Here is a 16,621-nt window from a genome sequence, read left to right on the forward strand (position 1 = left end):
GTGTAGTGACTTTAAATTAAGTATAATTGGTATTTTACAGTTGTATTTCTGTCATTGTGTTTTGTATATTTGAGGAATCTATGGATTTTATTTTTATTCTTAATATTTTTATTTCAAGAAAAAGTTTTATTTATGTGTATGGATGTTTTGCCTGCATGTTTGTCTTTATCACGTGTATATCAGGTGCCTGTGTAGCCAAAAGTGGGGGTCTGATCCCTATTGGAGTTAGAGATAATTATGAGCCGTCTTGATGGCTGTGGAAACTGAAGTCCCCAGGAAGAACAGCCAGTGCTCTTTACCACAGCCATTTTCCAGCCATGCTCTTTCATTCTCATAAATAGGTTCATGTCACTCTGAAAATATTCTATTTGATGATAGTTGGAATTAAATTACTTATACCTGCTACTTCTAATCTATGTTGTCAATAGGGAATTCCTCTAACAACTGAGGTGAATAGACATTCCCATCATTGCTTTTAGACGTTCTCATATTTGTCAGAAAAGCTTCTCAGCTTTTATTTAATTCACAAGTGACAAATACTATGTTGATACTTTTCTATTGTTTTAGTCAGATGGACAAAATGTTAAAAAACATTTGTTAGTGGAATCCAATTACCACAAAGAAATGAGTTGGCACTGGAGACACTGAACAAGAGCTGAATTGTTCAGTCTCAAGGCAACTTGCTATTTACAAGAATGAAATTCATATTGTTTTGATTTTGAAATTCTGATTGTGAGCACTCTGTATGGGTAGTTGGGAAATACTTTTGATTTTTTTTACCTACCTTACGTATCATGTGGTGTTCATGATGAGCAAAAGCAAGAAAATGACAGCAAATGCTGCTCTTAAGCTGAGAAAATGTTCTAGAAAACAGACATCTTAAGTGGTCACCTTAAAGAATTTATTTAGTTGCCTAAATTTATTTTATTTCATTTTGAAATTAGGTTTTATTCTTAGGTTAAGCTGGCCTAAAACTTACTGTAAAACTCAGTTTTGTCTTAGACTTGATCTGTCTGCCTGAGCCTCCTGAATTCCTAGATTCTAGGCATTTGTTATCATACTTAACCTTGTTTTTGCTTTTTGAGATAGAGTCTTGCCGTTTTGCTCAGCAGGTCTGGGACTCCTGACCTCAAGTGATTGCTAAACATACTTCCCTCTAAAATGACAGCTATAGCTGAAATGAATGTAAGTTCTATCAACAATTAGTATTTTATTCTTTTTTTTACAGTTATATTTGTTTGTTTATTTAGTGTGTATGTGTGCATGCTTGCACACTTGGAATACACTTGTGGAAATTGGAGGACAGCTTTTAGAAGTCAGTTCTGTTAGGTTATCAGGCTGAGCTGCAAGGGCCTTTACCCTACGAGCCATCTTGGTGATTGTGTGGTTCCCATCTCGTGTTAGTATTGTATGTTTTAGTCCTGAGCTCTTGACTCAGTATTTGGCTCTCCGATTTGTTCTGTTTTCTGTACTTGTTAGCTAGTCACTCTTACTCAGACAGTTTGTCTCAAGCAGTTCAGTGTGTCAATTATAAATTAGTTTTGCTTTGGTTTCTTAGTGTAGATGGTATTACTTGAAACTCGGAAGGGACATTTTCAAGGCTTCCTAATTCATCACTGCTGAAATGAAAACTTTAGAGTTTAAATATTTCCTGAGTAAGCTCAGCAGGGCAAAATAGAAAAAATTTAAAAGATTGTCTTTGAAAAGAAGAAGTGAATAATTGATATTTGAAAGCTGGGGTTCAAAGGAATTGAGCAAATCATGTAGAATAACCACTGGATGAATGTTGTTTATATTTTCAGAGATGATCTGAAGACATAAATCTTAAACAAGCAGAAATTTCACACCCAATAATGATAATACAGGTTAGGAAGGTAAACATTCAGCTGCAGAAAAAGGAAAAATAATGAACAATTCTTTAATGGAGAAAATTGAGCTATTTGTGTGTATGTATTTTGAGGAAGGAAAAGTAAAGTAATTATAGAACAAAGTCAGGATTTTGAGCACATTAACAAGTCCCTCTTATTGTTATTTTTAGATTTTTCGAGACAGTATTTCTTTGCATAGCCCTGACTATCCTGAAACTTGCTCTGTTGTCACATTGCATATCCACTCCCCAAATACTAAATAAATAAGTGATAAAAAAGAATCTCAGAATTATCCTAACAAGCATTATTGCATTAGACTGCTGAGTTATTAAAAAATCTGTATCAGGCTCATTGGTTAAGAGAACTGTTTGCTTTTGAAGAGAATCCAGGTTCAGTTCCCAGCACCCACATAGTAGCTTACGACCATTTGTGACTTCTGTTCCAGGGAATCCAGCTCTCTCCTGGCTTCTTAGGCCGCTAGTCATGAGTATGTGTATGGTCTAGCTATTCACATTCACATAGAGATGAATTCAAACAACCCCACTATGCCTCCTGTGGTTTGGAGACGGTATCTTACGTTGTGGTTGTGTAGCACAGGATAGCTTGGAATTCACTCTATAGCCCAGGCGGGTCTCCAACTCACAGCTGCCATGTAGGTTCTTGGAATTGAACCCGGGACCTCTGGACATGCAGTCAGTGCTCCCTGAGCCCTCTCTCCAGCCCCATAAATTTCCAGTCATGTGCCTCTCTCCCTCACCCCCCCCCCCCGCCTTCACCCCTGGTTTCAGTGTGAACAGCTTTGAGCCCCCAGGTCTTTGTTTATATGTAGGCCTCTGCCTCTCAACTATGCACCCACTCTTGTTGTTTGTTTTCTTCTAACTTTCTATTAACATTTTATTTTTATATGTATGATTATTTGGCTTGCACATGTGTCTGTACACCACATGCATGTCTGGGGCCTGTGGAGGCCAGAAGAGGGTGTTGGATCTCCTAGAACTGGAGTTCATATGTGAGCTGCCATGTGGGTGCTTGGAGTTGAAGCATCCTCTAGAAGAGAAGCTAGTGCCATTTCTCCAGCCTGTTTGTTTTAAGGACGTGAAGAAAGCGTCTACCTTTGTTTTCTCCCAAGTGAATTAACCATTTATGTCAACATGTAGTATCATAGCAAATAAATTATTCTTTTGCAATATGGAATCTACTAATTGAAAAGAACTTTTACAGGAGTGATGTTTATCCAGTGTGTATGTGTTTCTTTGTTTGTTGCAAGTATATGAGCCTGTGAAAGCCAGAGGAGGAAGTCACATATCTTCTGTATCTACCTTATTCACTTGAGACAGGCTCTCCCACTGAACCAGAAGCTTGCAGTTTCAGCTAGACTGGCTGGCCAGTGAGCTTCCAGTATCTACTTGTCTCTCCCATCCCAGTGTGGAGGTTCCAGGAACATGTAGCCCTGCCTAGCTTTTTACAGTCAAACTCAAATCTTTGTACCTGCAACACTTGCTCTTACTTATTGAGCCATGTCTCCAGTCCCCATATTCTGCTTTAAAATAAAAAAAATATTTCCTAGTGGCAATGGTGGCACATGCCTTGAGTTCAGGCCAGCCCAGTCTACAATGTGAGTTCCAGGATAGCCAGGGCTACAGAGAAACTCTGTCTCAAAACAAAAAAATGACCTTATGTATATTGAGTACTTTGCTTGCATGTATGTAGGTGCATCACATGAGTGCTGGTGCCCACAGAAGTCAGAAGACGGTGTCAGATCCCCTGGAATTAAAGTTACAGATGATTATGAGCCACCATGTTGGCCTCTGAAGACTAACAATTGCTGAGGGCTTGTCTAGTTGCCTCCACTTTAGTTGAGTTTATTTATATTTATTTTGAGACAGGGTCTCCCTGTATATCCCTAGCTGGCTTGGATCTCTGTGGCCTTCCTTTGCTTCCTGAGTCCTGGGATTAAAGGTATGTAGTACCATGCAAGCTTTCCATTGGGCAAAGTAGGAGAGGACTTCCTTCCTTGAAGTACTTCAGTTTGAACCATCAGATTTTTATTTAATTTTATTTATTTATTTATTTATTGAGTAACGTTGAGCTTAGGGATAAGGCAAAAGAGCAATTTTTTTTTCCTTCAAGAGTTTTCAATTTAAGAGACCTATTAACTAATGCATTACAGTATAGTGCAGTGCACTTTCCAAGGTTGAAAGAGGAAAGGTATTAAATCTGTGGGAAGTGCTAGGCACGATGGTGCACAGCCCTAATCCTAACACCCAAGGGCAGAGATGGGAAGATCAGTGTGAATTAACTGAAATGTGCAATCAAATGGCTTTTAATATATTTACATAGTTATATAACTGCCTAACCACTATATATAATTGTAAAGTATTTTATTACAGTATTGTCACTCCATAATATATAATATCTCACATATTCTCCCTTTGTCCTACCAGTAACTACTAATTTCTTGTCTACATATCTGTCTCGTTTTGTTTTACTGATAAAGGTCTCATATAGCTCAGGATGGCCCTGAATTCCTGATCTTCCTGCCTACTTCGGCCTCCCAAGTGTTGGTATTGACTTTGCTGTCATACACAGCTGTGTCTTAAATCTTCTATATTTAGTGTGTGTGAATGATGCACAAATAGTCAAAGGACAATTTGGAGAATCATTTCTCACTTTTCATCATATGGGTCTAGAGGATAGAACTCAGGTTTTCAGGATTGGTAGCAAAGAGACCTTTACCCATTGAGCTATTTTGCTGACTCTAGGTTTGACTTTTAAAAAATATGTCATATGGTGGCTGGAGAGATAGCTTAGTGGCTAAGAGCATTGGCTGGTCTTCCAGAGAACCCCCGTTCGATTCCTAGCAGCCACATGGCAGCTCACAACTGTCTGTAACTCCAGGTCCAAGGGATCTGACAATGAGCACACCAATGAACATAAAATAAAAAATTAAATTATTTTTTTAAAATGCCATGGATAAAATTGTATACTGTTGTCTCATAGAACTGACTAATTTAGCATGTTTTGAAGGTTCATGTTTTAGTATTATTAGTACTTGGTACTTTTTTAAAAAATTATTTACATTATGTCTATGATTTTTGCTTGTATGTATGTATACCTTGTGCAAGGGGAGGTTAGAGGGCATCAGATTCCCTGGAACTGAACTTACAGATGGTTGTGAACCACCATAAATGCTGGGTACCAAACCTGGGTCCTCTTAACCACCGTTCCACCTTTTTAGTTCTTGTTTGCTTGTTCCCTTTCTTTCCTTCCTTCCTTCCTTTCTTTCTCTTTCTTTCCTTCCTTTTTTCCTTTCTTCCTTCCTTCCTTATTTCCCTCCCTCTCTTCCTCCCTCCTTCTTTCCTTTCATTTCCTTTCCATTCCTTTCCTGTTTCCTTTTTTTCCTTTTCCCTTTCTTTTCTTTTCTTTTTTCTTTTTTTTTTTGGAGTCAGGGTTTTTCTGTGTAGACCAGGCTGGCCTCAAACTATTCGACTGCCTCTGTCTCCCTGAATTACTGGTATTAAAGGAATGTGCCACCATGCCCAGCTTGTTCTGTCTCTGTTGTCTGTCTGTCTCTCAGTTTCTCTCTTCTCGACACAGTATCTCACCATGTAGCCGTGGCTGATCTGAAACTTAGATTTTGGTAATGGTAGACTAAGTTATTCTGGAACTCAGAGAACCCCTCCTGCCTCTGCTCTATGATGCTGTTGTTATAGGTAGACTCTGCCATCCTGGCTGCCTTTTTTTTTTTTTTTTTATTGTTCACTAACATTCCTTGGATTAGAAAATGTTGCTGTGAATATTTGCGTGCACATATATTTTCATTTATCTTGGATATATATCTAAAAGTGAAATTGCCAGGATCTTTTGGCAATTGCTTACCCATCGAAGAATTACCAGACTCTCTTCCAAAATTTTTTACCATTTACATTGCTGTTGTCAGTGATCAAGGATTCCAGGTTCTTCATAGAACATTTTTATAGAAATAAGATATTACAGGCAGCAGTATTGTTCAGTAGTGGGTAAGGATGCTTGCCACCAAGCCTGATGGCCCTGTATTTGATTCCTGGAACTTTTTGTTTGTTTCTCAAGACTAGGTTTGTTTTTGTGTAGCCCTGACTGTCCTGGAACTAGCTCTGTAGACCAGGCTAGGTATGAACTCAGAGATCCAATGGCCTCTGCCTCTAAGTTCTGGGATTAAAGGCATGCACCATCATCAACTACCTGATTCCTGGAACTTTTAATTGATTTAAAGCAGAAATAATCTGGACAGAGACTGGAATTGCCACACATACAGAGAGAAATAACCATATGTTGTAATGGAAGGAACAAGTACATAGAACACAGACACCCTAGGTATTACCAGTATTTTTTGTTTTGCTTGTTCCTTGACTCTTGCTCTGTTTGTAGCACAGTGAGAAACAGTGAGTCTCCACATCGTAAGAGCAGTACTTTTAAAGAGCTCCAAGAACAATTGCTGTTTGCAAAGGAGAAATCAACGCTGCCTGTGTCTAGCTGGAACTTGTGCATGACGTCCCCCTCCATGTTCACTCTACACAGTGTGTGTTAAATGCGTCAACCGCCATCAACAGAAGCTGTTAGTTACATTTGGGGTAATGGGGTTGAGAGGGGACAAAGAAGTGAAGTTGTAAGTATACAAGTGGCACTTTTCAGAACATCTTTCTGGGCTAGGCAGTGATGACACACACCTTTAATGCCAGCATTCCAGAGGCTGAGGCAAGCAGATCTCTCTGAGTTCTACAGAATGAATTCCAGGGCAGCCAGAACTACAAAGAGAAACCCAGTCTTGGAAAAAAATAAAGCAAACAAAAAACATCTTTCTGGCTATAATTTGAACCTAGAGGGAAAACAAGGTAATTATATCAAGAAGTTAGAAGTCTGTATCCTGGTGGGGGAAAAGTTTTAAAACATTGGTAGGAATAGAATTGAAGAGTATGGGGTGTAATTAACCAGTTCTTCATGAGTTTTGGCATAAAGTTGAAAGTTGGGGATAGTTAGAAAATTCAGGATAACCACCTGGTCTACTGAGTGAGTCCAAGATAGCCAGGGCTGCTAACCCTGTTTTGGAAAAAAACAATAAGTGCAGTCATTGCCTCTGATGACAGATTTTAATTATTTTGGTTAAAAAAAGCTTAACTTGAGTTTGATTCCTGGGATCCACATGGTGGAAGGAGAGGGCTGACTCCTAAAAGTTGTCCTCTGCTCTCAGAACTTACGCTCTAGGATGCACATGCTCAACGTGAACACGTACACACTCACAGAGAATGAATGAATGAATAAATGAAAGCTGTTGACCTCAGGCGAGCCTTTTCATCATGCATGGGCATACCTGTTCATTCATATACATCGCGTTCAGGTGCAGCGCCCTGGTCTGCCTCTCTCCTCACTTGCACGAGTACATTTAATGAGTCTAAGAAGGAAATGGTTAAGAAAGAAGTATTAGGAATGCCAACAGAATTTCAGATGTAACAGAGAGGAGTAAAAATCAGTTCTGAACATGATTTAGAGGTAGTACGACATACTTAAGATAAGACAGGCCAACCTGTCTGAGCCTTTAGTAGGTAGATTTGACTCTTACTGGTTATTTCATTTATAAAAAGGGAGTAATAGTAACTATCTCATGGTGATAGTGAGATATGTAAAGCATTAATATAGAACTTTGTATATGTTAAAAGCTCAGTAAACATTAGGGGTTTTAATTTTAAATTATAAATGTTAAAATTTACTGGCAGGATTCATTTATAGTACTTACAAAGTTTATAATTAATTATATATTGCTTTGCTAAATTGTGTTCTATCAAAGTATACTCATTTCCGTCCTGTTCCTGATGGTAGACAGGCTATCTACACAGTATATGGTCTTCCACAGATAATTAAATTGTCACAGTGATTTTGTGTCAGAGATGAAAGCATTACTTGCCTGTCTTCTCTTCTCCCCACTTTCTTCATCCCTCCCTCCCTCTGCTGGAGTTTGAGCCTGGTGGACGTTAGGCAAGCATTGTGCTAAGCAGTAGCCACAGCCTCATAACTCTTTATTGACGTGTATTCATGCATTCATTAATGTGTGTTTGAGAGTGTATTTCTTTGAAGGCAATTAACCTACTGAGCTGTGTCCTTGGCCTCTTTATTTTATTAGATCTATTGTTTGTTACTTGTTTATGGGATTATTGTGGCAGGTTGCAGTCGGTAGAGGTACTCACTTGAGAGAAGAAATACAGGATATAAGTATGAAAAACAAATTTGAGTTTTCCTGTTCAAACATTTTATATATGTGTGGTAGAGGTTGCTTGTCCTTTGTTTGTGTTGTTTCTTTCTCTTTCATGTAATCCAGGTTTGCCCTGAATTTGCTATATATCTAAGGATGACCTGAAACTCCTGCTTCTTTTCCTTAGTGTTGGGATTGCAGAAGTGTATCACCATAGCCAGTTACTGTTTTGTCCTTGTATTTGGTGGTGGGAATTAAGTCTAAGTCTTCAAACATGCTAAGCTAGACCTCTAGTTGGAAATTGTAATTTTATGTTGCTTTTCTAGATATTTAGTGGAACATTGCCAAATAGATAGCAGGTAACATTTGTAAATTAATTATGGTGATTTCTAAAAAAATTAGAAGTAATTCTACTATATTGTTAGATTATATTTTGTAGTGACATAAATGTGGGTGACCTACTAATGTAATTAATTTTCCAGTTTGTTCATAATGGTCTATGTTAAAGAACTCTATGCCATGAAGCTAGTGTTAAATTTCTTTTCTGTTTCTTTATTAGGGGGAGAGGTAGTCTTATGTATCCTAGGCTGGCTTTGACGTTGCTGTCCCTCCAGCAAGTTAAACTTGAGCTTTGATTACCCTGTTTCTACCTTCCCAGTACTGGGGATAGAGCCCAGGACTTGATTCATCCTATCAGCTGACATATATTTCTTTATCTTTTTTTCAGTTTCATTAGTTTGTTCTGGATTGTTCGAGAGATTTGAAAATGTAAACCACAAAAACTATTTTAAATGAATGTTAAATTTGCTCCTTTGAGCAGAAAGGCAACAGTTCTTAATTCTGTCTGTCTGTCTCTTTATCTATCTCTGTCTGTCTGTCTGTCTATTTATCTATCTGTCTATCTATCTATCTATCTATCTATCTATCTATTTTTTGATACAGGGTATCTTTGTGTAGCCTTGGCTGTCCTGGATTTTGTAGAGCAGGCTGGCCTTGAACTCACAGAGATCGGCCTACTTCTGCTTCCCAGACTGCTGGGATTACAGGTGTATGCAACCGTGCCTGACTTTCTTTGCAACTATATTTTAAATTAATTATACGGTAGAAGGAAACAATAACTTAGATACAGCATAGCACTCTTAATTCTGGATGGAAACACAATTCCCCAAACTGAAAGGATGCCATTCACAAACAGCATTACTTCAAACATTCCAAACAGTGTTCCCATTCTTCTGTAGTGATGCACAGCTGTAATCGGTTCTTAGGAGTTTGAAGCAGAAGTAGGATCACAAGTTCAAGGCCAGTAATGAGACTATCTCTGCGGTCCATAATCTAGAACATTTGATGCCAGCAGTTTTGGTTGGAGGTTGTTGATTTTTATACTTTAGATAGTATAATATTGATTGATTGAACTGACACTGATTAGTTAAAAGATTTTGGGAAAGTACTCTTTTATCAGACACTAATATTTCTGTGTTATTGAAGATAATTCACAGAAATTCTGCTAGTTAACTAAAAATTAATTCAGTTCAAATTTTGTCATTGCTAAACTGAGGAGGAAAAACTGGGTTTTCAGTTTTGGGGATTTTAGGATTCTGAATGTATCATGACAACCAGTAGAGCTTTGTGTTTTATAGGAAGAGAACACGTGTGACAGAACCACAAACACACTTAAAGTATAAAAATTTTAATTTCATAAATAAAATTGGTTGAGGAATAAGATTTCTTTTTTTTTTTTTTTTCCACCCTAGGTTGTAGCCCTGGATCTTTATTCAGTGAAGGATTTTAGGCCTGGATCTTTAGCCAATATAGGATTGTAAGCCTGGATCTTCAGGCAGGTATATTTTATTGTTGTTGTTTTCTTTCTGTTTATTGTTTTGTTTTTGAGTCAAGGTCTCACTAAACTGTCCCTTCTGGTCATGAACTTTGAAGTTCTGCCTCACCCTTCTCAATGGCATTATATGCATGCACCATTTCATCTGGCTATATTTTTTGTTTAAAGTTCCCCTTCCCCACCCCCATTGCTTACAATTCTGTTCAGGGTCTTGTACATGCCAGGCAAATGCTGTGTAGATAAGATATCCCAGACAGACAGATGGCATGAAAACATCTGTCAGTCCTTGTGGATACTGAATTATTTAGGTCTGGAGAGATGACTTAGAGATTAAGAGCTTTTTGTTAATATGGAGGACTCAGGTTAGATTCTCATCACCTACATGGTGGCTCACAACCATTTGTAATTCCAGTTCCAGGGGATTTGACACCCTCTTCTGTCTTCCATGGGCATCAGGCACACACATCATGCACTGGCATACATAAAGGCAAACACCTATACACAGAAAATAAAAATGTAAAAAAAAGTATAGTGAATTCTAGGCCTGTGATATAGACTTAGTGGTTAAAAGTACTTGGAATTCAAGCATAACAACCCGAGTTCAACCCCCAGAACCCATGGTAGGAGAGAACCTGGTAGGAGAGAACCAACCCTTGAAATTTGTCTTCTCACCTCCCCACCTTGTACCCTGGTGTGCCAGCACACCTATACTTTCAAACATACACTAAAGCACATAGTGATGATAAATTTTTAAGGCATTTGTGTGTGTGTGTGTGAGTATTTTGCCTGAATGTGCATATACCATGCACATGCCTGCTGTCTGCATAGACCAGAGAGGAAATTGGATACCCTGGAACTAGAGTTATAGACAACAGTGAGTCATCTTGATGCTGGGAACCAAACCCAGGACTTCTGCAAGAACAGCAAGTCCTCTTAACCTCTCATCCTCATAATTAATAAACAATTTTTGAAGCGAATACAGAGTTATTGTTTTGCTTTTTATTTACTAATCAGCTTTCTGATTAAATGGTAACCTGGTTCCCTGAGAACCTTTATGTAATAAAAAGGAAGATTCCATATGCACATTCTTATATTAGGTGGCCTAGGCAGCTGGCATGTTGACTTGAAAACATTTTATGTATCTGGAAAATTGAAATGTGACCAATATTTTCTATTAGGAAAACTTAATGAAAATACATTTGTTTTTGTTATTAATAATTTTTATAATTATTTGTTTAATGCTTTTGTTTTCACTAGATTATAGGCCACAAATTTAGGAAGTGGTTCTGTTGAATATATATATTTTCAGGGCACAGTATAATATCTGGCATTTAGTAAATGCTCAGGAAAATTTTTCATTGGATTAGTGAATGAATTCAGAGTTTGTATGTGGTAGCAACAAAGATTCTGCCTAAATCTGTGAGAGTCCTGAGAATCCTGACCCATTATACCATGGAGGTGCTGGGGATTGAACTCTTGTCCTCTGGAAGTACAGCCAGTGTGCTTAACTCTACCTCTCAATCCAATCCTGACAGTTTTTGAGATAAAATGTTTGAACACTGAAGTCTACCAAAAACTACTTAAATAATTAATTGTTTTTAATAAAATGAGAATTTCTTTAAAAATGTAGAAAATGTATTTGTTTAAAATTGAATTTTTATGCCAGGCATAGAGATGCTCATTTGTAATCCTAGCATTCTTGAGGTTGAGGAAGGAGGGTTTTCAGGTTTATAGGCAGACACTGTCTTAGAGGAGGAGAGAATCAGGGTAAAGAGAGGAGAATCAGACTTAAAATACACAAAATTATTTCTGGGTTGTATTTGAGCTTGGATATTAGTCGCAGGAGCTTCTTGGTTGGTTTTCTAATGGTTTTTGGTTTGTTGTTGTTTGTTTGTTTTTTGAAACAGGGTTTCTTTATGTAGCCCTGGTGTCCTGGAACTTGCACTATAGACTAAACTAGCCTTGAATTCAGGGATCCACCTGCCTCTGCCTCCAAGTGCACCACTGTGTTCAAAGTTGTACACCGCTGTGCCAGCCAATGATTTTTTTTTTTAAGCGCTTCAACCTCAAGACACATGGTCGTACACACCTGTTCTAGCACTTGGGAGCTGTGGGCAGCAGGATCAGATTAAGTTCATCCTCAGCTATGTAATAAGTTCAAGGCCAGCCTTGGTTACTTGGGACCCTTTGTCAAAAATAGGATACATCGACACAAACAGTGAGGAGAGAGGGGAAAGAGAAAAGAGAGAGATTTCCCTGAACTGGCCTCAAAGTTGAGATCCTTTTTGTCTTCCCCTCGACTGTGCCTCCATGCTCTGCTATAACAATGATTCTGTAATTTGATTTGTGCCATAATATTGTAGCTTGTTCTATTTACAGAACAATGAAAAGAAATATGAAGCTTTAAGAGAATGCACAAGTACACAATTTGTATGTATTCTGAACTGCATTTTGATTTAACTGATACATATATATGCTTGTCCTGCTCTTCTTATTGCTCCTTTCTTATGTTAATTATTTTCTGATAATTTTTTGTTATGATCTATTTTGCAGGAAAAGAGATGCTGGTCGCAAGTTTTGGAAACCCTATTTTTTTATGGAACAGTGTTCTGTAAAAGTTTTACAAGATTCCTTGGCAATAACACACTTGTGATGGACCCTAGGAATACTGCTATGTTAGGATTGAGTTCTGATTCCGAAGGAATTTCAAGAAAGAGTCCTTCTACCATCAATAGTGGCACGCTGGCGAGCAAGCGGGAAGTAGAAATAGAGAGTAACACAAAAGAAGAAGAGGATCCTCGCAAGCGGAATCGAGAAAGGTGCATTGAAGTAGGAAAAGATGATGGTTTGACTGATGCACAGCAACAGTTTTCAGTGAAAGAAACAAACTTCTCAGAGGGAAACTTAAAATTGAAAATTGGCCTTCAGGCCAAGAGAACTAAAAAGCCTCCAAAGAACTTGGAGAACTATGTATGTCGACCTGCCATAAAAACAACCATCAAGCACTCAAGGAAAGCACTTAAAAGTGGGAAGATGACGGATGAGAAGAATGAACATGGCCCTTCAAAATGGGTGAGTGAACTTTCCTACAGTACGCTGTCATTGTCAGTACTTGGATTTCTCTGTTCATCTTTATTTACATGAGGTGCATATTCCACAAGTTTGGGTCTAATTTTTAGTTAGGTCTAAATAGGCTATAAGGGATGCTAAAAGTATAATAATACAGTTATGTCTGTATTTTCAATTGTTTTATGAATGTGTGTAGAGAATGCCACTTCACACATGTAGAGGTCAGAGAACAACTTTGGTGTCAGGTTTTGGTTTGTTTCCCCCCACCACCACCACCTTTACATGGTTTCTGGGACCTGAACTCAGGGCAGGCTTTCAAGACAAGTGCCTTCACCAGCTGAGCCATCTTACAGGTACATATGTCTATATCTTTATTTTCATTTGAAAAATTATGTGTGTTAAATGGAGCATACTCAAATTGTTGCTCCTAATGTGATAGAAAAAAGCTTGGAGATTCTATTTAGATTTGATTCTTGCCTTTCTATTTCCAATAATGAAGGGATGAACATATTAACAGAGAAATTAAATTGAAGCTCAGAGATAAAAGGTTATCGTAGCACCTCTCTCTTGACGTGGTTTAAAGGATGTGACTCCCTGACATAGTGAAAGCCTTTGTTAAATGAGTTGTTTTATAAGACATCCCTGTCACTGTTTCTCATACGGTACACTGTAAATCAACCAGTGCAGAGTCAAAGCAACATCAAACAAAACCAAGTTGCCTCCTTCTGTCACATCCAAAACAAAATGACTAATTTTGTTTTTAAAAAGTTGATTTGACGTGGACTTGATGGTGTATACCTTGCACCCGAATATTTGGGAGGCAGAAGCAGGTGGATCTCTGAGTTTGAGGCCGGCTTGGTCTACATGGGACGTTACAGGCCAGGCAGAGCTACATGGTGAGACATTATCATCTTTCCAGTCCCAGGACTAGTTTTTCTTAACTTTGCTTTAGCTAGTAACAGGAGCAATTTGTGTTACAGCCTTTTTGACCAGAAGTTTTAGTTATGTTATTTAGTGTCAGTCTGTATATACAAAGTGTGCCCCTGCAGAATGAAGAGAGTGTGCATTAGCAATAAAAATGGAACAGACAGAGCAAATGGAACTAGACAGAAGCCCTGGCAATCTTCCTGTCTCTATCCATGACAGTGCGAATGTTACATGAGCATGCCCAGTTGTGTGCTGGTGCTGGGAATTGGAGCTCATGTCTTCATGTGTGCAAACAAAGTGTTCTTACTCCCCGAGCCCCCTCCCCAATTCTCTTTGTGTAAAAGAGTCCTTTTCCCCAAGCCTCACCAAGTGCTAAGATTACGGGTGTGTATAGCATCACACCTATGGTATGACTAGTAATACTTTTTTTTTTTTTTTTTTTTTTTTTAGATTTTGTTTTTACTTATTACTTATACAGTGTTCTGCCTGCATGTGTGCCTCAAGGTAGCAGATCTTACTATAGATGGGTGTGAGCCACCATGTGGTTGCTGGGAATTAAACTCAGGACCTCTGGAAGAGCAGACAGTGCTCTTAACCTAGCTGAGCCATCTCTCCAGCCCGACTAGCAACACTTTTATTTATTTATTTGTTTGTTTGTTTGTTTGTTTGTTTATGTATTTATTTTGGTTAGGAGAGAGGCTGTATGCTCTAGTGTATATTGAGGTTCAAGAACAACTTTATGACTTGGCTCTCTCCTTCCACTGTGGGTCTTAGAAATTGAACTCAGATCATCAGGCTTGCTTTGCAAATGCCTTTATTCACTAAACTTACTACCCATAAGTCTTTACTCCCACGTTTATGCTTTTTGCATGTTTCCAGAATCTATGTTGCAAGTTCTCTGCGGGGTTGCTAGGGCCCAGAAGTGAGTCTATGAGTATGTGTTAGGACAGGGTCTTCTTAGCTCCGGCTAGCCTTTTATTTGTTATGTTGCCAAGTTCTACTTTGATCTCACAACCCTCCACCTTGTAAGTGTTGGATTTACAGAAGTAGGCTGCCTAGTTTGGCCAGAATTTTTTTTGTTTGTTTTGGTTGAGCTGTGTTTTGTTTTGTTTTGAGCTGGATGTCTCACTTTGGCTGATCTGGAACTTGTTGTATAGACCTTGCTGGCCCCAAACTCACAGAGATCTATTTACCTCTGCAGTGCTGGGATTAAAAGTGTGGCCATTTAATAAATAATTTGCTTATTTCTTAGTATTGGGGATTGAAACCAGAGTTGCATACGTGCTAGGCAAGTCCTTTTTCATGAAGTTGAGGTTTGCCTTCTGTACACAGCTGGGCATGTGGACTGTTGGCATTCCCTTAGAGGAGCAGTGGGGACTGTAAGCAATACTGCCTTGATTGCCTTAGTATCAGGGAGGGGTTAGACTATGCAGGCTGGAGAAGACTAGAAGAGTGCTCCATCTGTGAATTATCCATGCTAGGTCCAGACTTCCCAGTGTGGCCACTTTTGGGGTCACCCATGCCCTGTCAGTAAGCTCAGTGAATGAACTGGTTTCCCAGGAGAACTTTGGTTTGTGTTGAGACCTCAGCTAGAGGGGAGTAGACATTCTTGCAACAAATGTAATGATGAGAATAACATTATTATTCCCATTATTAACTCTCATTATTTGAACCCAGCCATTTCAGAATCTCCATTTAGGTATAATACCATGGTATTGTGATTATGGTATCTGATGAGCAGAAAAATAGTTTCTGAACCAAAGGGAAGAAAATTTTGCATTCACTCTATCTTTAGGGTTATCTCTGCTGGGGTAGTGTCTTTGCAAAGAACATGCTTTGTTTAGGGATGGAGAGATGCTCAGCCCTTCTAAAGGGCCTGTGTTCTATTCCCGACGCCCATTTGGCAACTCGAAACCATCTGTAACTCTAGTTCTAGAGTGTCACCTGCCCTCTCTTGGCCTCCATGCTCCCCTGCATCAACAGGGTGCGCATATATGCATGTAAGAAAAGCGCCCACTACATATGAAATAAACCAAAAATTTAAAAATAAAAAGTATTGTTTAGAACCAAAATTGATCCAAAAAACTACCAGAAAAGTGAACGATGCATTGTTTTTATATCTTCCAGAAACATGAGCATATATAAGCACATACATGTCTCCTACATACATATTCTCCATTTTAAAAATATAAATACCATATTGTTAACATTGTTCTACATTTTTTTTTTCTGTGTAGCTCTGGCTGGCCTAGAACTTAATAGGAAGACCAGTCTACCTCTACCTACCAGATGCTTTTTTTTTTTTAACTTAGCTAATTCTGGAGATTGTTGATAAGTAGCAGGATTGAAGTACCTTTTTGAAATATGAATTTAAATTTTTCAGTTGTTATTTTTTAAATTTACATTTATTGTGGATGTGCATATGTTTGTAGGCACTTGCATACCACAGTATGTCAGAGGATAACTTGTGGTTGTGGGTTTTGGAGATTAAGTTCTCAGGCTGGCAAGTACCCTTACTCCAAGAGCCATCTTGCCAACCCTTCACTTGTTTAGTTTCCTTTAGATACTACTTTGCTAATTTGTGTGAGAGCTTGGATATAGTTCAATTGGTAAAGTAAGTGCTTGTGTAGCATTCGTGAGGCCTGTGTGTAATCCCCAGGATTGGGTAAGAAAAAAATTTTTAATTAATTTTTTATTCAT

At 38.4% G+C, this 16,621-nt stretch overlaps 1 protein-coding gene across 4 annotated transcripts in view; it reads left to right on the top strand.

The window, feature by feature from the left end:
• Ash1l (ASH1 like histone lysine methyltransferase) overlaps positions 1-16,621 on the top strand; it is a 118,408-nt gene that overhangs the window by 6,610 nt on the left and 95,177 nt on the right. For 3 of the 4 annotated variants that reach the window (XM_021637698.2, XM_060377728.1, XM_021637697.2), the window contains exon 2: positions 12,479-12,997. In XM_021637698.2, the coding sequence (XP_021493373.2) occupies positions 12,578-12,997 (420 nt within the window). In that variant the 5' untranslated portion in view covers positions 12,479-12,577. Of the gene's footprint in view, positions 1-9,842; positions 9,930-12,478; positions 12,998-16,621 lie in introns of all 4 variants that reach the window. The other variant, XM_021637696.2, reaches the window with a different exon arrangement.

This window comes from Meriones unguiculatus, chromosome 2 (genome assembly GCF_030254825.1).
Source record: "Meriones unguiculatus strain TT.TT164.6M chromosome 2, Bangor_MerUng_6.1, whole genome shotgun sequence".
In the NCBI taxonomy this organism is placed as follows: Eukaryota; Metazoa; Chordata; class Mammalia; order Rodentia; family Muridae; genus Meriones; species Meriones unguiculatus.